Genomic DNA, 22,008 nt, shown 5'->3' with positions numbered 1-22,008 from the left:
AAGCAAGGAAAAAGGTATAAATGGATGAGTCAGTTTCATTATCATAGCCACCTTCAAATCTGAACTGTGTGGCCGTTATAAGGAAACAATGCCACCTGTTTGATAAATACCTTTTAACCGTTTCTATAAATCATTGAAACTTCCTCAATCGTTAACTGAATGTTGTCCCTAGGTGTGAATGTGAGTGTGCTTGGTTGTCTGTCTCTAAGTGTAGCCATGTGACAGACTGGTGACCTGTCCAGGGTGTCCCCTGCCTTCACCCTGAGTCAGCTGGGATAGACTCCAGCCCCCCGTGACCCTAGTGAGGATTAAGCGGTGTGTAGATAATGGATGGATGGATGTGATAAAATAAAAAGCAGAGAAGGTGGAGCGGGTTATTCTCCTCAATATGTAACGAAATGCACCATTATTGAGGTTAGTTTTTCACATCTAACAATCATATTCATGAGTAAAATCAGTTATTTGTGTGTCCTGTTTCTTAAGCTTTTAGGTTTAAAAAAAACAGTCTTTTCTGAGCTATTAAATGAACTATGTAGACATTTAAAAAAAATAAATAAATAAAAAATGCTGAAATAGGTTTTCAGCAATTAAGTGGTTTTAATGAGAAAAACCACAAGGTTATTTTTTGGGTTTGTTCATCTTGTAAACATTTCAGCCACTGACCTGAATTTTACTTCCTGTTAACGTCACTATTACTGTAACAAGGAGGCTGCTGTACTGTACAGTAAAAATGAATCAACACATGCAGCTTCACTGATGCTTCTTTCCCCCATCAGTGTTTGTGAAACTACCAGTGAACCCGACGTGGTTTCTCAATAATCAGACAGCTGTAATACATTTTAGGAATAGTCCAAAAAAAACACCACCTTAACTTTTAGCCAAACATTGGCATAAAAATAGGAATCCTGCATCAATATCAGTACTTTGTTTCAAAGCTGATTATAGGAACCAGTTAGTCCTTACAAATAAACATTATTCAGATTTTATTTTTTGTCATAAATACAATTACAAACATCACATTCTGGACAGCGGAGGGAAACTGAATTTGTTGAATTAGACCTGCTGTCCAGCAGCACCAGAAAGAAGTGAAAACATTTCATTAGACAGGACCAAGTTAAGTCAAAGCTAATGGAACATGAAAGCGGATACATTTACGATGCAATCAGGGACAAGTCAAGCTTTGCCAAGGGTGAAATTTCCCATTTCCTCCTTAGTAAGTTACATCCTTCTCATAAGAAATTCCACAGCATCACACATCAAACATTTCTGGTTTTGTCCGAAAGTCTTTTGTCCAGCGATTCCCGAACCAGTCATTACATTTGGCTGTGTTTCAGGAGCTCGTCTTGTTGGTAGCGCCGAGTATCACAGGGGGCGGCTCAATGTTGAGCTCTTGTCGGAGGTCTTCGAGGCTCTGCTCCCACCGTCGCTCGAAGAAGATACTGAGGACAAAGCGGGCGCGCAGGCCGTTCCTCAGAGCCCAAGGACCCAGAGATGTGACCAGAGTCTGTAATCGGCTGGGAGAAGGTGAAGCAAGAAAATATGAGCACCATGAAACAATGAGTGGGAGACCTGCCAAGATTTACCTGATTTCCAATAAACGTGCCACAACCCAGTTCCTTTGAAAGCACAGTACGTTCAGTTAACGATTGAGGAAGTTTCAGTGATTTATAGTTTAAAGGTATTCATCAAACAGTTGGCAGAGTGCTTCCTCAAAACGCCCACACAATTCAGATTTGAAGGTGGCTATGATAATGAAACTGACTCATCCATTTGTACCTTTTTCCTTGCTTTCTGGCATTTTCATTTTCCTAACAATGGATATTATTTCTTTTATTGTAAGTGATAATGAACAGGGACAATCATTTCCACCACATGTTAAAGTATTATTCTGTGGCACCACACAAGAGCTGAAGGAAATCCATTATCTATACACCACTTAATCCTCACTTGGGTCATGGGGGGGCTGGAGCCTATCCCAGCTGACTTAGGGTGAAGGCAGGGAAGAAGCTGGAGAACCCAGAGAGAACCCACTTGTGATAAAGGGCTGCAAGGTGGTGCAGTTGGTAGCATTGTTGCAGTGTGGGTTCTCTCCGGGTTCTCCGGCTTCCTGCCACAAGGTCCAATAGCATGCTGAGGTTAATTGGTGATTCTAAATTGTCTAAAGGTGTGAATGTGAGTGTGCTTGGTTGTCTGTCTCTATGTGTAGCCCTGTGATAGACTGGTGACCTGTCCAGGGTGTCCCCTGCCTTCACCCTGAGTCAGCTGGAATAGACTCCAGCCCCCCGTGACCCTAGTGAGGATTAAGCGGTGAATAGATGACGGATGAATGTGAAACTTGGGTCATCAAAAAAAAAAAAAAAACCCAAAGGTTAAGATGGTAATTTCCTCAGCAATGTTTACCAACATTTTCACGAGTCACTCAAACTTTAACTAGCCTCACTTTCTAAATGTCTAGGTGACGCATTACTGAGCTGTGGTGTAAAATCTGCACTGTTCTGCAACTGCCGGTGTTGTACCTCGCATTCAGTCGAAGAGGCCCCAAGACGGCCCCAAAGGCGCACATGGGAAGCCCCGTCTGAGCAGCTTCAAACCATTTCACCGCCACTTCACCTGAAAGCAGCAGGAAGACACAAGAAAGAAAGAAACATGCAAATTAATAAAGAAAAGAGAAGAAAGAAGCAGAAGTCAGTGAACAGTATAAGATGTTCGCACTGACATCTGTGCTGAAACGAATCATTATCCCTCTGTTGGTCAGTGCATTGTGATATAGAATCTATGCACTAATACCGCCACGCTGTCTGCAAAACTGAAAGCTCAGATCGACTTTTCATAGGAAACGGCTTTGAATTACAGACAGTTGGACAAGAGACACAATGAAGCTCCATCACCAGTCACTGTACCCCCCAACTAACAACGTGTGAGACTTAATAATACATCGTACAAGGTCAATGCTTGGCTTGAGAGCTTCTACAGTTAAGACAGTTCTGACTGTTAGATGCCTAATTTTGCAGGATAGTGCTGAATATATACGAAGAAGCATTTTCAGATTACTCACCCAGCATGTTAGTGGGCATGCCCAGTAAGGTGTGCATCAAATCATGGACCTCTCTGTATCTTAGCATAACATAAGCTAGCTCCTCGTCGTCCACAAACTTCACGTCTGCCCTCGAGTCAGGGGTCACGTGCTGAGCAAAAAAAAGATGACAAAACGGGAAAGTTTAGAAATGGATAACAGGTAGAAAAGTTTCGTTGTCACGGTGTTCCATGACACTTAAGCAGCCACTCACATTGTCCTCCAGAAAGCGGAGGTATTCTCTTCCAAAAGAGCCTTCGGGCAGCGAGGCCATCTTAGTGAGGTCGATTGTTGACAGACGGATCCTCGGCCTTTCGCTGCAGCAACCGGCAAAGACAATTTCATTCACATAAGAGAAAACGCTTTTTGAAAAATCAGACAGCTTCCAAAATCACACCAGCTCACGTTAGAATAGTGTAGCCTTCAGGGTCGTTTCTCATTCTGTCCCTGAGGTTTATGAGAGCAAGGTGGCCGGTCGCCTCTCCAAGCACCGCAACCATGTCTGTAAAACACACAGAGAACATCCTGGAATCAAAAGAGAATAATTGTACAATAACGACATCTTTCAAGGCTTTTAGTTGCTTATAAATTCTCAAAGTTGTTGCATTTATGATATATTTGTTTCGTTAAGTACAGTTTACAGTACTTAACAGTAAAGGGCCAATCTGCTTCTTTACTGTAATTCTCCTCACTCCTGTTTACTCATCGTGGGGAGAAGCAGTCAGATGGTGAAAACAGCTGTTCTGTGGCTTTGAAGACATTTTTCAAGTGTGAGAAAATGTCTGTGTGTCTCAAACCAATCTCATCAGAATCATCTTGGTTTGAGGTTGGAGAAGACACATTTTCATTGGTCTGGTTAACGAATTGAGGGCATGGAGTTAGAAAAAGACCTTGGCGTTTACCAGTGTCATGAAAACGGCATTGTTAAACTTTAGAATCCATTTTTGGACACTGACCGATACCACGCGTGGGAAGTCGGATGGACACACCTGGAATCTAAACCTGTGACTAAATGTCAGCTGTCAGGTGTCAGTACTCTCTTCCTCCATGAGAGTTTCGAGGTAACTAACATGTAGTCTCACTCTTTTTTTCTCATTTCTGCTACGGAAACATCTTTTAAGCACGAAACGATGGTCTCCAGAGAATAAAACCTTGAGAATGAAGAACTTTTCTCTAATGGCTTTTGAGAGAAGAACTTCATGTACAGTCTCCAACACTGGTAGCATTTATTTAACAAATAACAAGATACGATTTTCCCTTAGGCTAAAGGCATGCCAAGGTTACAGCCTTGCTGATACACAGTAAGTATCAGTTACAGACTGACTGAGGTTTCATCAACAGACTTGTTGTGCAGCTACAGGATAGATGGATGACGTAAAGCAGCAACATGCCAAAAATGTCCCATGAAAATTTTAGTGTAATCTAATATGTATGAAAGACTTCCTGCCACAAAGTTTCCATCTTGTAATTTAGTCATGAAGGCAAAAAAAAAGTGGAATTAGAAAAGTCCCAATCCAAGCCTGATGAAGTTTTGTTTGACAGAGCCTGGATGTTCATTCTTGAATCAGCAGTTTCATCGAATAGTCCTTTTCTTTTAAGTTTTACTTGATTTATGTTTTTGTTTTTCAGAGCATCTGAACCCCATCTGCTCATAAGACCGAAAGCTCAGAAAAACTGTGTTTAAAACAAACTATGGACAAGACAAAATACTGAATTAGTTTCACTGTTTTTGACTGAATGAGACCAATAGACTTGGCTGCATTTTTTAAAGTAGCTTACAACAGCACCGCAAACAAGACAGATACAGCTTGTTACTGTATCGTTTACTTGGCTTCCCAGCTTTCTGTTTCTGTTCATTGGAAGATTTTATTCTATTTTTATTTGATGGTTTGGAACATGCAGAGGAAGGAGTGGGATCCCCAGTCAAAGTTGCACCATGAAAGTTGCAGTTAAAGGTACAGTGTGTGTCTGAACCATTTTGCCTAATGAAGCAGGCGTTTTTAATAAAAAGCCAGACAGTGAAACAAAAAGAGAAAGACCAGTGCAAACAGTGAGTGAGAATGCAGTCTGAACATGATGGTGATGTGAGAGTCTCACCATGTCTGTAGGGGTCACGTAGTGCTGCCACCCCTGACCCAACAGCCAGCAGGGCTTTCTGAATGGGGTTGGTGGGGATGTGTCCAGGATATAGGCCATCATAGTCGCTGTACGTAGACTCAGTGCTACCAGTGTGGAGCCGGTGGACACACACAGCTGAGACAAGGATGGAGCAGAATTTGAAACCAGGACAAGGCATTTGCCCCAATTCAACAACAATTCAACAGCTTTCGTACATCAGTGCAAAAAACCTCATGCTCTGCAAAATAAAAATAAAGAACTACTATTAGCTTTAACAAGCTGTAGGGTGCACTGGGGCTGAGCAATTAAAATCAAAATCGCAAAGGTTGCAATCCAGGATATAGCCTATGAAGCAAGTCTGATCCAAGGTTTATTTATCTTTTTATTAATATAACTTTAATTTAATTGCATAATGTGCAATATTTAGAGGCTGCTCCAGATCCATAGATAATATTTCACTGTCAGAGACTGAGACAAAAAGATCTTGTTATTATTATCATTATTTTTATTATTTATATAAAAAGTAAACACAGTCACAGGTTTAGTGATAATTGTTCTTTCTACAATGCTGTTAATAAAAATGAAATAAAGGCATGTTGGAAGCATTTTATTTCTATAAGCTGTGATCTTTTTGTTAGAAGACGGAGCCGTAAATATTTTGAATATGTCTCTGTCAGTAATGATCCATCACATGTTTTAAATCTGTCACACAATAAATATTAAAGCTGACTTTAAATATTTTGCAAATCTGTTGAATTTCTGTGAGAAAAAAATGATATTTTCCCCAAATGGTTAAGCCCTATTAGAAACCAGACACAATATTTATCAGACTAAAGTAATTAGCTAGTTAATAATAGTTTGCATCAATCCAAAAATCTTATGCTTTGCTGAAACAGTGATTAAGACTTTTTTTTGTTGTTGTTGCTACAAATGGATCTAGTGTGCATGTCCTTGGACCAAGACTGAGGTAATGTGTGTGTGTTCATGTTTGGAAGAAAGAGATCACAATATTAGCATTTGTGTATAGTATTTGAGAGACATCTGAGTGTGAGTGTTTAATAGCAAAAAGTCTAGTTAACGTGCTTCTCTTTAGCTGGTAGTGACACGTCTGGATATCACGCATGTTCATTCAAACAAAACAAGAAATCAGTAAATCAAACCCAGCATATAAAACCAACACTGCAAATTGAAGAACACTTAAATCTAGGTGACAGTAAAAGATAGCCATTCATAAATCAGTGACATCTTGATTTTGTTAAATTACCTTTTAATGCACAGTTATGACGTGCGAGCTACAACCACGCATTCGTTCGGGTCATGCACAGTTAAATCGCATTAACTTAACATTTCTACTGCATGTTCCGGAAAGGCAAAACTAACACGATCTGATTAAGCTAACAGAATTAGCGTTAATGATATCTTCGTGACTGTAGTTGTACACAGTCAGTGCTAGCTAAGAACTGAGTCGCCTGTTGTGGACCATGCTGACAGCTAGGCTCCGGCAGTTACTTCATTTCTGCATAAAAACGTATCTCCAGAAAACATTATTTAACCGGTAACACCACAGAGTACATCTGTATAAAAACTCGTACCTTTTGGGGCTAAAACGAAACTCCGCTGGTTTAACCGTTGGAAGGATTTACCTATGCGTACCCACATTGTGAACTCTACCTGCGCATGCGTCAGTGATTGGTGCATTCGCTTTGCTCTTTGGTCCAGCACTACTGTGGTGAGGGGGCGGAGACTGGTTGCAAAACGAAGATACCGCCCTCGCCAGCTGTCATTTTATTGAAAAAGAAGCGCATATAACGACAGTTGTAAACACAACTAAAGGGCGAGTTGCCCTTCTCTTTCCATGTTGTAGCAGAGTTTCGGTTTTCCTTATAGAGACTCCGCCAAGACGCCAAGGTTAGTTAGCTAGTTTCTCCTTGCCAGATGACTAAAGTTAGCAGTTGGCTAACTGAGTAGTTACCCAGTTCCAGTGTATAAACATAAATGCGCAAACACCTTAGCATTAGCTTTTTAAAGTTGCGTAGCTACTCACACACAAACCAGAAATGAAAGTGTATCTGCTCCGTGACACCACTGCTAGCCTTAAGCACCAACACAAAGGCAGAAATTAATAAAAAATGATACTTGAAGAAGTTATGTTGCCATATAAGTAACAGTCCGCGAGGTAGTGTTTACGCTGTATAAACACAGTTACCCACAGCTCAGACTGAAAGCTTCAGTTGGCCTGCACTGACTTTATACGGTTTGCTGTCGTGTTCGTGGGCGGGCGCTACAGTGTGACGAAGAAATACAGGGGTTAGTAGATAGTATGCGATTATAAGACGAGTACGCACTTCTGTCAGAGTTGGTGAGTAAAGATCATTCTTGTTTGGTCGGAGTATCTGAGAGGCACAAAGGGGCCCAGAGAGACTGGAAGCTTCGCACTTGAATTTGATAGTTATAGTAAACAACATGGCGAACAGAGCAGGCGAGCACACCAGGAACAGACAGAGCACACAGGATGTTGGTTTTAGACTTTTAACAGCTGGGACCTTTGTTTGAGATCTAGAGACTAAAGAGAGAGATTGGTTGTACTTTTTGTGCTTGTAGGAAGTGTTCTGGTCGTGAATGCAGCTGTTGTTGGTGTCTTTCACAGGTATAACTTACAATCTAGATGACTGAAGAACAAAGGTCATTTGCTTCATCACAGCTCAGTGTACAAAGTTGAATTGTGTGCAGTGTGTGGCTGCTTTTTTGTAGTGGTTTCTAGCATTTTATTCACAGTGTGCAAAGTTTCAGGAGCCACAACATCTTTTCTACATTAGACTGTCTGATCTAATGGTTGTTTTGACTGGATTTTTTTTTGTTACCCTCTCAAGGATTTCTGAATGGAACAGCTGTTTGCATGTATTCTGGCACTTACATGAGTTGAGGACTGATTTCTTAAGTCAGGTCTGAACATGACTTAGATCAGGTTTGAATGTAGCTTGTGAAATGAGTGAAATTACAACACATGCTGTTTTCAGAGTGTTGTAATACCTACAACACTGGTCATGTGTAGCACATAGTGATCTGTCAAACGTACGTTGCATTCAGAATATTTATCCGGGGATGGGCTTCCCGCCTTGACTAGGTCTCGTCTTGAAGCTGATAGGAAATCATGTATTGTGAAACAAGTCAACAGAATAATTACTCATCATATTTCTAGATAGATAGATATTCTAAGGAATTTCACCAGTAAAGAGTTTAATTCTCAAGGTAATGGAACTGGATTTATTAATTTAAAACTTAAATTTCAGATATTAAAAAAAAAAACAAAATCAATAAAATTAAACTGAATTGATGCATAAATAGGTTACAAATTTCTATAAAATGTCAGTAATATTTAGGAGTTAAAATATATTTGAGACACATTTAAAATGCTTTGTTCTGTCATCTTAAAAGTTGAGATTTAGATAATAAAGAAATATTCGCAAAAGTGCTGAACAGATGGCAGGATGTATGAGTTGAAAGCGATACCGCTTGTTGGTTAAAACATTTCCAGTTCTTACTGATGGATGATAAGTCTCATGAGAACCATGAGACATTTTTTTGTTGTTCTAGCTATTAGTCCTTTAATCATGAGATCTGGATTATGACCTCCTTTTACTGTTTGAGTTTCAGTTGAGACGCCTCCTGAAGTGAAACTATGGGTGCCGCTAATCTTTCAGGATTAGGGTTATTTCTTTTTTCACTTCTTTCCTCTTTTTAAGTTTCGATCCAACAAGCAATTATCCTTCAATCTCACTCCCCCACGAAGAAGTTCCTGGAGATCTTCTTTGTCTGGGAAAAGGCTTAAATGGAATTAAGGAAGAGTTTACTAAAACCAGGACTTAAGTGTTCTGCCACATCAGCAAAAATCAAGAAGCGCTCATGACGTGCTGCAGCAATGTTGTGTTTTCTAACCAAACACTGTCATATGTATTGTAAATATGACATTTATCTCTCTCTAGTGGAATCAGCTAACCTGGTTACCCCTTTCCCATTTACGGTAAAGGCTGAGCTTGAACTTGTTTCTTGTCAGATTGCCATTTTAGCAAGTGCTGACACTTTTTTTTTGTTTGATTGGTGTTTTAAGAAATCCTGTGACGCCAGCAAAATTAGTAGTCTGACATGAGTGCTCGAAGCTATTTGGCTTTTCAAATGCACAGACTAGATGAACTAGTTATTACTGTGTAGCCTTCAGCTTATTACTGACATGCAGAAAAAAATCACAAAGCTGCCTTCTTTTCACATTATTTTTTTTAGTGACACTAGATTTATGTTGACATGCGTGCATACATTAATGTACTATTTTCTGCAGCTTATGCTGTATGATAGGAGACAGATTGTGGCCGTACGGCAGTATTTCAGTATGTGACGACATCTGCTGGTTATGAGAATTACACACTCCCACTCCTTTTTTCCCCACAAGGGAGTTTTCGATGATAAATGATATGTTACTAAGAGAGTAAATATTTATATGCCAGATGAGTTTTTAAACAAGGGGATTTTTTTTTTTTTGCAAAGACGTGTGCTGATTTCTTGTACAAAGGAAATAATACCTAAGCCTTGGTACTATGTAGGGAGAGAAACTACTCCAACAACATACTTTAGTCTGATTTGCATAGTTCTAGGACTGACTGTCAGTAACTGAAACTGATGTAGCTGCTGATACCTGCAGCTTTTTACTGGCATTGTTTATGAGTAGGAGTCAGATTGCACATGCGCTTGTATTCCCAGAAAGCTCCATGGATATGCTTTGTTGTTTTTTTTGATAGCCTGATAAGGACTCTAGTGCATAAGTGCTCAAGCGTACTTTAATCCGTTCAGTTGCTAAGAGTGGGACATGGTTGAAAGCCCTGTTGTGCCATAACCTTTCTAGAAGACTGGTTTTACTGGATGGTGTGGCTTATTGTGCAAAAGAGCAGATTGTGTGTTTTTTAGTCAGCTTGTAAAGATAGAGATCGGTGTAAAATGTTGTTCTCCCGTAAAAGACTTGATAACAGCGTTGCTCTGAGCAGTTAGATGTTAAGTAAGATATTGTTTCATTTCGAGGAAAAATGGTGTCCTGAGACTTGCTGGTTTTCAGTTTTTGTTCAAGTGAAGTACAGATATGAAAATAGCAGTCAGACTCATAGTTATTTGGACATTAACATGATTTTTGTAAATTTGCCTGCGTACATGTCCGTAATGGGCGTGAAATAAAGCAGTCAAGATGTAACTGAAGTAGCGATATATAGCTTCAGAGTCTTTTCATTTTCACAGGCTCAAAGTGACTTGACAATTCACTGAAAAGCAGTTTTATGGCGAGGTGTGCCCTGTGCCCTGTTTTATTGAAGCTCATTCCAGGTATTGAATTTGCACTTTGGTTGCAGTTCTTCAGAACTCCTATTATGTAACCAAACAGACACTGATGCAAGTAAAGGAAACATCATTCAGTCAGATGCTGCAAAACCAATAGGACAGCATTTCTCAGTATGCATAGACGATGGCCCAAAATATACTGCAAAGGCAACCCAGAGGCCTCTTAAAGCAAAGAAATGGAATGGTCATGGCCTCAACCTAGCTGAGCTGCTTTTCACTTCGTAAAGACCAGAACTGATCGCACAATGACCCACAAACAAGCAGCAACTAAAGACGCCTGGCAAAAAGGAGACGGGAAACTAAGCATTTGGTCATTAGGTTCCAGACTACAGGCACTTGTTGACTGCAAAGGATTTGAAACCAAGTAGTAAAAATACCCCTTATAATTATGTTAGTTTGTATAATGGTTGTTTAGCCTGTGAAAGTGAACCGACTATGTAAAATAATGCCTGTCATTTCTAGCGGTTACCACAGTGTTGAATTAAAGCTAAAAGTCCACACTGAAATCACATCTTTTACAAAAATTGCCCTGTCCAAATATCTGAGGATCTGACAGTAAATTATACAGTTTATGACCACGTCCAGCTGCGTACTCCATATTTAGCCTAATGCAGGGGTTCTCAACCTTTTTGACCCCTAGGCCCAAGTTTCCCAATACAAAGTGGCCCGGGGCCCATTTAAATATGAACACTTTAATTTCAATTGATCCGAGTCTTGATGGTCATCAGCTTCTTGGCAGCAGCCTCCCCAATCATGTCACGGCACAAATCTGCCGCGGCAGGTAAAACCACTTCCTGCGCTATCGTAAACGCCTTCTTACTTTGCGCCACACGTCTGGCTGCAAGGTAGCCGGCTTTTAAAGCACACTTCGAGTCACCAGTCAGTGACATGATAGATCTTTTCTGCATCTGTAGCCCATTTTCTTTTCTCCTGAAAAAATCCACCGGCTTCCCAACGAGCTTTGGATGTTTGGTTTCGAGATGCTGCCTGGTTTCACGGCCCAGTAGGCGTTGCTCGTGGCCCAACAATGGGCCTCAGCCCCATGGTTGAGAATCACTGGCCTAATGCACAAGAGCATACAGCAGCCACTGGGCGGCAGCAAAAGCACGAATATTAGTCGAGGTGCTTTTTATAAAATTTCAAATGTCTCCACTGGGACCCAAGTCCAAATCGTTTGGAAGATGGAGCGTTTTTAAAAATCTGTCATTACCACATGAAATGATCGTACATAGTCGAACATAAAGTGGTGCAGTAACCAGCAGCTTTATGCTTTGCTAGTTACCATTGTTGTGTGTAGTTCGCATAATTTTCTATTTTTTTAGTAAGTTGTCTATCGTTTGGACTTTTCAGCTCCTTAGATGTCCGTTAACATTTCAGATGTCATCACAAGTTTACTGGAAAACTGTGTCAAATAAATATGAAGTATCACTATGTCATTTCCTGTCCACATCCTTTTTCTGTGAAGCAGCACAGATGTTAGCTATTTTTGCATCAGTGCTAGATCTGTCTCTGCAATCTATGTGAGTTTTAAAAAGCCAAAACATGAACATGTTGTGTGAACTGGTTTCACAGCACAAGAACAAGAAAGGCTTTCTTCACATTCTATTTGCACACAGGCTGCACTGGAGTTTACATATTTTTGAATGTATGTAAAAACCAAAGGTATTTGCATGTGTGGTATCATGATGACCATTGATTATTTTAAGCCTTTACACTCACAGACCCAAATATGATCCGAGTCCAACTTCAATGACAAACCATACATGGTTTAAAGTCATTTCTAGTGAAGAAAGGTTGGTGGTTGTGAAGCGGTTAACATGTCACATATCTTTGGTGTGACCAATGAGTTGGCAATCCTAAATGACCTCAAGCAGTTTCACAGGAATGAATCAGCATTACATTCTCATTGTGCAATTATTTGCTTAAGGGCTTAGATGTTTGCTGATACATACTTGGCATGCTAGTAATTTACGGTCAGGGTAAAACATATCTTTGTGACAGCTGTACTTTCTGTTTCACACCCCACACTAGCAGTAAAGTGTTTTTTTGTGGTGTCCATTCACAGGATATAGCACCAGATTGATGGAGAATAATGGCCCGCATCTCTTTGGACTGTTCCAACTCTTTACCAGGGATCCCCCTCAGTGTGCTGTCAGTGCCCATGGAGAATAAATACAAATGTCAGCAGTGTCTCCAGGTCCTGAGGAAGCCTGTCCAGGCTCAGTGCGGCCATCGCTTCTGTGTTCACTGCTTCAAGCAGCTCACCAGGTAGACTGGAGGTCCTCAGACCACCCACAAGAGTGTGAAATGCAAAACCCCCTCCTTCCCTCCTAAATGCTTCCCTCTTCCTGGACATGCTTCAGCATATCCTGTGCTCTTGTCTCTGCTCGCCTCTGGGAATTTTTTTTGCACTCAAGATCAATTACTAAATGCAGACTCATCCCTCATATGACTGGACTCTAACACTGATGTCAGTGATTCACAAGGATGTGGCCATTGCTGACTCATTCTAAAGGTGTCCATTGTTTTCTTTTCCACTTCTTTTCCAAATTCTGACTCACTCGGTGTTCATCATAGCATGTATTTGTTCCAACTTAATTGGCGCGTCACATTATGTTTAATTACGCCTCGGCAGTATCATTAAACATAATGTGACAGAGCTGAACTTAACTGACTTTTAAATCATTTTAATCAAATGTGCATAAAATCTAATCTAAAACGTACATTAAACTAAATCTGTAAAACATGCACATTGCAGAGTCTCATTTTGTTAATCATTTGCACAACAGCAAAAAGCACTTGTGAGGTTCATGTTTTCACATGTGATTGGGTGCTTGTGAATTTTACTACATGTGAAACAGGATTTCACGTGAGCGATTTGAAAACCACCAAGTGTCTGTACATGTGAATTCACCATGTAACACACACATGCTTTTTGTTTGTGTGCGTGCGTGTGTATGTGTGTGTGTATTCATGTATTTGTCGTCAAAAGTGCAAAAGCAAATACATTTTCCTTATTGCTCCACTGGTGTAGTGTTACAAGCTTCCCTCACTGCTTTTGCATTGATTAATGATCCATCCACTTGAGCTGTGATCCACACTGGTCAGCGGTTGTTGCATCAGCAGGAAAATTGTTGCCGACTGTTGGTGCCAAGCAGCTGTTTTTACTATCAAATCACAAACCTGTTTTGTTTGGTAGCTCTGGCCCAAAGCCTTGTGAAGCCTGCCGCCAAGAGGAAATATATGAAGAACCAATTTCCATTCTAAATAGTAATGAGGTAAGTCATGAAAACATGCATGGTTCAGCCCACGTGGTTATTTTAGGAAAAAACAGAATACCATCTCTTACGCCCATCTAGAGGAAAAAATAAGACTTCAGTCTGGCGGGGGGTTTCCCTGACCACACAATGCAGCCTACGCTCTGCTTGCCTTCGCACGAGTTCCCTGAACTCTTTGTTCTTTGTCCCCCTGCTAGGCATTCCCAGACAATGCAGCAGGCAGAGAAATAGCAAGCCTGCCTGCCAGGTGTTTGAACCAAGGCTGCAATTGGACTGGATCTATAAAAGAGTATGAGGTAAAGTATGAAGTTAATTTTCTCCTGTGATGTGGGCGTTACTGCTCTCTGCTGGACTGTTTGCCCCATATCAAGTGTTACACAAGTGTCATTCAAATGAAAACAGTTCTTTGTCATTCATGTGGCAGTGTATCATGTCACATTATCCGCATTCCCAGGTCATGAGTTTCCCCCAAAGCTCTCAACGCTCAACAATGTGTTTGCTTTTATGTTTAGCAGTCTCCTCAGAGAGGAAGTGAAACATAATGTGACTGGAAAGTCCCAGCCTATCTTTTAGTTATCAACAGCAATGGAAAGTACCAGCATGCTGGGCCAGTTAACGCAAGGTTAAACTGAGGGTTCTTGACCAGAGATATGAACCGCAGACTTCACGCTAGTTAGAGGAAATAAAACAGGAACATGTTTAGACATTGAACTATTTGAATTATGTTCAGACAGAAAATCCCCGTCAGAATCATCAAAGCGGTTTGTTTTTTAGTGTTTGTGTGTCTGCATGAGCGTCATCGGTCTGCAGTTTTGTTTCTACTGTAAATACCTCAGTTTTTGGCAAGTTAGCATGTTTACTAAAGCGTTTGCTTCGTTGTGTTACCATACGATCTTACAGAGATCAGGTTTTACATGTTAAAATGGTGTGTCAGCGGGAAATCTGTCGAACGACAACACGAGGCAAATGTGGCTGATTTTGCCTGCTTCGCATATTTGGTTTGCTTGCTGATGTAACTTCCTTCAATCGAGGAGCATGTGTTCGCTTGCTACGTCCAAGAGATCAAAGTGCGCTAACCTTTAATTACGGCGCTTAGTAAATGTTTATCGTTCTTTTGTGAGATGCTAAACATGTTTGTGCGAGTGTGTGAGTTACCGCCGCCTGAAAAGGAACGCGCTGTTGTATGCAGTTAGCTGCACACAAAAACAAAGCCAGAGTTAGCAAGAAAAATAGGCTACACGTGGCGTCTCGGTGTTGTGGTAAGGACAGGGAGCTAGTTAGAAAGTTCCTAAAGATGATTCACGTTTATGTCGGCGATGCATTGTAAGATTTGCCGATGAAGCGTGTCTGAAAAGTCTGAGTCAAATCGAAAAAGAAGGCCAAGCCTACCTGGTTTATCTTGGTCGGCGGGTGCAGCTTGCTGTTGGGAGTCATTTTGAAGAAAAACTTTCCGGTTGATAGGCTCCACCTCCCGGTGAAGCTCCGCCGCTTTAGTTTCCCGCCATTTTTCATCTTTTTTTTTTTGTTAGTTTAGCAAACTTTATTAAGCTAAACCAGAAACAACCTGTTTTGCAATAATTAAGTCTCCCACTTCAAGTTTTTATTTCTGTTTTTTTTCCAGACTTCTCGTTTTCTTTGAGACTCGCTTCCATTTTCAGGTGTAGTTTGAGGAAGTCATATAGTATTTATAATATACTTCAGTGGGTTCCAGGGAAAGTACGTCTGAATTCTATTGATATTTTTCCGTTCTTTGTTGCATTTATTATTCAGTCGGCGAACTGGATTTTTATCTTGCACCTGGTTTTTATTGTTAAAGTTAAATGAAATGAATAGTTGCGTAAACAAAAGAACCACCTATTATTCCGCACTGCAGCTGTCAGTACATCCTGTACCACAACCGCCGCTCACTCATTGCTGTTGTGCAAAACATGCAATCACATGCAATACTCTGTAGAAATAAACCACACCTTAGTAACTTATAATGCTTATAATACTATACTGTCAACAAATAGATCTCTGATGATGTCTTTCAAACATAATGAATACCAGACACGCCTGCTCTGTATGAAAAGGTCAGACAGTTTGATAATAACAGTGACCCTTTATTTTTAGGCTCAGCACGAAGGCCGCTGTGAATTTGAAAGGGTACAATGCGAGGCCTGCCAAAGCCTCGTCCTTCGCACGGAGAAAGACAGACATAACGAGAGAGAATGCGAGGCGAGAACTCTCAACTGCAAGTACTGCAAAGTGACATTCAACTTTAAAGACATCAAGGTGAGCCACAGCGATGATGTGAAGTAGAGCACCTGCTGTTTGCATAAATGGTGACGCGTGATCATATTTGAATTTATGGTGTTATTTTATCTTCAAGGCCCACGATGAGATCTGTGTGAAGTTTCCCCTGCAATGCAAAGACTGTGGCAAGAAAAAAATCCCAAGAGAAAAGGTTTGAGCTGCTTCTCATGTTTACCTTTTAATCATTTACCCATATAAATTGAAGTTACAACTTTATTAGCTGTGAATTACGCTGCTTGACAGTTTCATAACCGTAACCCCATGAAATGATACAAAACACAAATAACTGACAGAGCATATAAATGAAAATAAATGTACAAGCTAGAATCTTCTGGGAGTTCCACGAAGTGAACAGTGAAAGTGAAAATTTGTTCTAGACAAGATTTCAGGGAATGTTGCATCAGTTTCTTTTTGACCACTAAGTTTCTTTCTGACTGGCACTTTCATGTTCACTAACCCTTATCGCTTTTTTTTTTGTCTGTCCTATCTTCAGTTCAATGACCACATCAAGTCCTGTGCCAAGTCAAAGAGCGCCTGTCCATTCAGCGAAGTGGGCTGTAAATCTGTGGTACGTTCCGTAATTTCATCTATTTACAGGCAGGTGACAGTTTAAAGGAAAAATCCAAACTGTTGCCCCTACAGATAGGTGATCTGGTTGCCCTAATATGCTTTGGAGGATATTTTACTGGTATGGTTTGGATTCATTAGCCCCCTTGGACAGAAGGGTCACTGCAAATTAATGGAAAGCTGTTTTCTCCCAAGATGACAATGCCACCATCCATAAGCATGAGGAGCCACTGAATGTTTGGGAATCACATGCTACAGCATTTTGTCATCTCCTCTGAGACAGTACATGAGCACTTCTGTATTTGTTTCACATGAAAGATTTACTTCCTTCTTTGCTTTTTTTACCTAATCTGTCGTGCTCTTGAGTCACGTTGACAAATGTCATGTCACGTTGTCCCAAGCGGCAGTCACAGTTGAGACATATTTCAGTGACAAATGACAGTTGGCGGTTGGAGGTGTTTGTTGCCAGCATTCTGTCAAGACCCAGTCATAGATCTGATGAAGGAGATTAAACAGGATTTTGAGTGTTGAAAATAGATGAAGGATCTTTTTTTTTTCTTCACCTTCAGTGTATATTGTTGCTCATTTGGTCTTTAAAGCCAGGTTTTCAGATTATCTTTTCAAAAATGGTCATCTTTATCGTACATAGTCTTTATTTTACCAATCACGTGACCGATGTTGACCTTAAACATCATCAATGGTTGATAATTTGTGAACAATTATTCTCTTGTTCTGCCTCTAATTTGCAGTGTAAGCGTAACATATGAGCACAGTTTGGTCTCAGCAGGGACTTTTAAAAACAGATCATCATTTAAAAGCACTTACTGTTGGTCTGAGGGTATTTCCAGTATCTCCAGTTTCGTCTCTAATAATCTGGACAAAAAGAAAATAGCCACTCATAACCCTTTTCCACCAAGAAGAACCAGATGCTAGTTCGCTGCTGGTGCTAGGAGCAGTGCTTAGTTGGTTCAATTCTCGCACCTCCTAAGAACCTGTTTGCTTTTCCGAGTTAGAGCCACGTCATACATCACTGCCATGTAGCTGTTTACGCAACAAGGCTTGTGCCACGTGGAAGTCCACACAGGACTCCAGACTAACTTCTTCGTTTTACCGGTTTGACCAATTTTTTCATTTGGCTGCATGCCCAACCTTGTCACAGGCAAAACATATGACTTGCTGAACATTTTCTTAGCGATAAACGCTAAAATTTACCGATGTTCCCCCCGATGCTCCCCATCGCAGGCTGCTGTAGCTGCTGCTAGGTGGCTACGGTCCAGTTGTATCGAGGACCTGCTAGTACACTGAATATTTTGTGATCCATATGGGTAGAAGAGTCTTTGAAGATCTGTAAAATACTGTTAGAACAGCATTTTGTACCAATTGTATCCTTATACATAAAAGGCTCAAACCACTGATAAAACCCGACTTTTTACAATCACTGACTGCAGTTTTAAAGTTTTCTGTTTGACTCTAAGCACAGGCTCTAAACATGTTCTACTGTGTTTCTTCTGCGTCCTCTCAGATTGAGAACGGGAAGCTCAGCGACCATGAGCACGGCAGCACCATGGAGCACTTGCGTCTGCTGTTGCCGATGGTCATGTCTTTGGCTCGGACTCGTGCAGAGGCTCCTGGTGCCGGGGAGTGGCAGGAGGACTGTGGTCTGGGCCTGTACAGGGCTCCTGAGGAGGGAGCCGGAGCTGCAGCCTCCGTGCAACCCGTGGGCTTGGAAAAGAAAGTGAGTCTCAACAGCTTTTGTGCTGAACCACTGTTGTTTATGGCTTTTTAAAAATGAGAATGCAAATTCATGTATTTCTTTTTCCTTTCCGACAGGTAAGCGCTTTAGAAAACATCGTGTGTGTCCTAAACCGGGAAGTGGAGCGTAGTTCAGTTACACTGGAGGCTTTCTCGCATCAGCATCGTTTAGACCAAGAAAAGATTGAAAACCTGTCTAACAAAGTACGACAGCTGGAGAGGACGCTGACTATGAGAGACTTGCAGCTCTCGGAGAACGAACAGCTGGTCAGAGAACTCCAGTTCTGCACCTACGACGGGATATTTGTGTGGAAAATCTCAGACTTCTCCCGTCGCAGGCAGGACGCTGTGGCTGGTCGAGCACCTGCCATGTTCTCACCAGGTAAGACGGATGTAGTCGCCGCCCATCTTCACTTCTAAAGGTCATGCTTGCACACGTGGGATGTCTTATGGTCAGAGTGAAAGGTTATATTTGAATGTGTGTGAGCTCAAAGATCATGCGGTTGACATGATGTTAACTCTTGGCCAGCAGACGAGGGGAATTCCACGCGCCTACACCCTTGTTGTTCTACAGGGAGTGTGCTGATCACTCCTATTCTCACATGACACTGTTTTTAGGCTCTGTTTACATTCTGGATTTTCTTTTTTTCCCCATTTGCAGCGTTTTACTCCAGCAAATATGGCTACAAAATGTGCCTGAGGCTGTATCTGAACGGCGACGGGACGGGTCGGGGTACGCACCTCTCGCTGTTCTTCGTCGTCATGAGGGGCAAGTGTGACGCTCTGCTCAAGTGGCCGTTCAGTCAGAAGGTAGGAAAGACAAATGTAGCCTAATGTTCCATCAGTGTGAATCAGCACCATAAAAGACACAAAAGAAGCTGACGTTCTCTCTTTTTTTTATGTTTCCTCAGGTGACTCTGATGCTCCTGGATCAGAACAACAGGGAGCACATTATCGACGCTTTCCGGCCGGATGTCACCTCCACATCCTTCCAGCGGCCGATCAGCGAGATGAACATCGCCAGCGGCTGCCCTCTCTTCTGTCCGCTGGCCAAACTGGCCGGCAAGAGCCCGTATCTGAGAGACGATACCATTTTTATCAAAGCTATAGTAGATCTTACAGGCTTATAGGGTGAGACTGTGGAAGCCACACCGAAATCAAACACATTGCTACAATGACACCTAAATATATGATAAGAAAAATAGTTATTATAATAAATTTATATAGATTTTATAAATATATATATAAAATATTATCACATATCTGCACTATATATGGATACTTGTCGATAATATTCGTTACAACATTAGTGGGTGTCTAGAACAAGGTGGTGAGTCAGGAATAGTTATGGGCTCTTTAATGAATGAGGGGTCTGCAGACATTGAACCTATTCTAACGGCATTTGTATTCTGTCTTGTAGCTGATGACATAATCTTATAACGAATATTACTTATCTTCATTATGTTATATACAGACTATTATAACTGATTATTGGCAGGCTGTGGTTCTTCACTATATAAACATTCGTCTTGTGCTCTTATATCAGTTCAGGACCCCTTCGGTGTAGCAGCTCTTTACCTTCTCTGATCACTTAGTGAAACACTGAACACAGTTTTTACTTTGATTAGTCACTTTTTTTTTTCAAGCTGCTGTAACCCTGATAGTTTAAATCTAAGCCAGCCCTGCCACATATATCCTAAATTAACCTACTAACATTAACCAAAACAAAAATTAAATATGTTAAATGTATTTCCACTTCATGTCAGTGTGATAATATATTAAATTGTAATTAAAACATATTCACATTAGCAATTTAGGGCCAATCATGCAGCTGTAGTACAAGTGTGCATTTCTTCCACTGTTTTATTTGACTTTCGCATTAAAGCACATATATACCAACCATGTTGTGGTTTTAACTGTTTTCTGCTATATTATAGATAAACAGCATCCTGGATATTCGACTGCTACTAGAAATATTGTAAAACATCATATTAATGATACGCATGAATAAGTAAAAATGTCCCAAATGGTCAGAAATATTCTGGAGAACTTGTTTACCACCTTGCTTTTATTTATATTCTCTCTAACTCGATGGCTTCCTCTGTGTGACCCTGTGAGCGTTTTGTGTACTTCTGCTACAAGCGATGCTTTTAGGTGCTTTCTCTAAAACGATAGAACGCCAACGGCAACTAAAAGTGTTTCCTCTGCAAAGTGAAGAAAGATGCATAAAAACAACCACAATCTTCAGACAGGATCTGTTAACACGGTTATCTTTGTTGTTGTTAGAATGTAGGCTTGTGCTATGCTGGTGAAAATAAATATGCGTGCATGTGTTTCAACAACATAGTGCAGAACAGATCACCCTGTCTGCAATGTTTTTTTTTAAACCTGCTAGTACGTAGTTTGATCCTTATTTTCATGAGGTGTGACACTTGATCTGTGAACTGCATTTTTCTTTCACTTCGAGGGGATTTTTGTCAGATGTGAAAAAATGAATAAATCAATGCTCTTTGTTGAATTATGGGAAATGTAGGAAAGCAGTGTTTTTGGATTTTAACTAGAAGTCTGTTCCTTCAGTTTGAACAGTTTTTTTGTAAAAATGTACTCCATGTCTTAACAGTTATTTAACTTTATGAGAGTGCAATGATAACTGTCTGTCATAAGCCTTTAAAAAATCTCAAAATAAATACTGACTATCTGCATTGATCATGTATTATTTATTCATAAAATTTTATCTCCGTTTGTCTGTTAAAACAACGATCGGTGTTCGCTGAGCTGCAGAGAACCTGAAAGCTCTGCAGTTTTTGTTTTTTTAACAGCTTTGCACTTGCAGATCAGTCATAGCTCTGGTTATAAAACTGTCAGAACTGCTCTCTGTGAGGTTCAGGAAAGTTAAAAACAACAACAACAAAATTCCTGCTGCTGGCATCAACGCCCTGTCACACCTGAACCTGTTCTATGGCACTGATCCAAATTGTTTTCGCCTGACTAGATCATTGCTTGTGTTGTGTCTGCTCTCAGATGGGTCGCGTTGCATAAAAGCTTCTGCAAAATGAAACTGTAGAAGTCGCATCTTTGGAGCGGTTATTAGGGTCCGAGCACCCAAAAAGGTGATTTCTACGACATGCATTAAAGTATTTCCACTATATACTACATCCTGACACGTTTTCAGGATATTCTGAAACGTGACCTTTTTTGACAAAAACGACATGCTATAGCATGATTTTTTTGTTATTGAGGACCAAATACATAAAGTGTTTTTTCTCAGGAAGTACCTTCCTACGCTGTCTTTAGACACATTCAGGACACTTTTCCCACTACATACTACATCCTGACAGGTTTTCAGGACATTCTGAATCATGACCTTTTTTGACAAAAACGCCATACTATAGTATGACTTTTTTTTTTTGTTAAATTAGTTTTTTGGCCTTTGCTGGATCGTGTTCGTAAGAGAGAGAAAGGAAAGTAGGGAAAAGAGCCTACACGGAAAGGGTCACGAGCGGGATTTGAACTCATGACCTCCACATTGGGACTGTAGCCCTACACATA

At 40.7% G+C, this 22,008-nt stretch overlaps 2 protein-coding genes across 4 annotated transcripts; one reads left to right on the top strand and one right to left on the bottom strand.

Moving 5' to 3' along the window:
• Positions 1-964: 964 nt before the first annotated feature.
• On the bottom strand, positions 965-6,913 carry coq4 (coenzyme Q4 homolog (S. cerevisiae)). The gene is made up of 7 exons (XM_008305474.1): positions 6,784-6,913; positions 5,171-5,326; positions 3,479-3,575; positions 3,288-3,390; positions 3,056-3,185; positions 2,517-2,610; positions 965-1,514 (listed from the first exon to the last, which is right to left on the bottom strand). The coding sequence occupies exons 1-7, from the start codon at positions 6,887-6,889 to the stop codon at positions 1,331-1,333; spliced, it is 870 nt and encodes a 289-aa protein (XP_008303696.1). The 5' UTR covers positions 6,890-6,913; the 3' UTR covers positions 965-1,330.
• On the top strand, positions 3,916-21,165 carry traf2b (Tnf receptor-associated factor 2b). Of its 3 annotated transcripts, none has more exons than XM_008305477.1 (11): positions 3,916-4,134; positions 12,633-12,835; positions 13,767-13,845; positions 14,043-14,141; positions 15,958-16,119; positions 16,217-16,291; positions 16,634-16,708; positions 18,230-18,442; positions 18,538-18,841; positions 19,121-19,269; positions 19,371-21,165. In XM_008305477.1, exons 2-11 carry the CDS (start codon positions 12,660-12,662, stop codon positions 19,587-19,589), a joined length of 1,551 nt encoding a protein of 516 aa, XP_008303699.1. In that variant the 5' UTR covers positions 3,916-4,134; positions 12,633-12,659; the 3' UTR covers positions 19,590-21,165. The 3 variants fall into 3 exon arrangements, with proteins under 3 accessions (XP_008303699.1, XP_008303698.1, XP_008303697.1); XM_008305476.1 differs by lacking the exon at positions 3,916-4,134 and adding an exon at positions 7,097-7,099; XM_008305475.1 differs by lacking the exon at positions 3,916-4,134 and adding an exon at positions 7,456-7,550.
• Positions 21,166-22,008: the final 843 nt, after the last annotated feature.

Source organism: Stegastes partitus, unplaced genomic scaffold, assembly GCF_000690725.1.
Source record: "Stegastes partitus isolate 25-593 unplaced genomic scaffold, Stegastes_partitus-1.0.2 Scaffold2519, whole genome shotgun sequence".
NCBI lineage: Eukaryota > Metazoa > Chordata > Actinopteri > Pomacentridae > Stegastes > Stegastes partitus.
The sequence above is the reverse complement of the archived record's forward strand: the minus strand, read 5'-3'. Positions and strand labels throughout refer to the sequence as shown.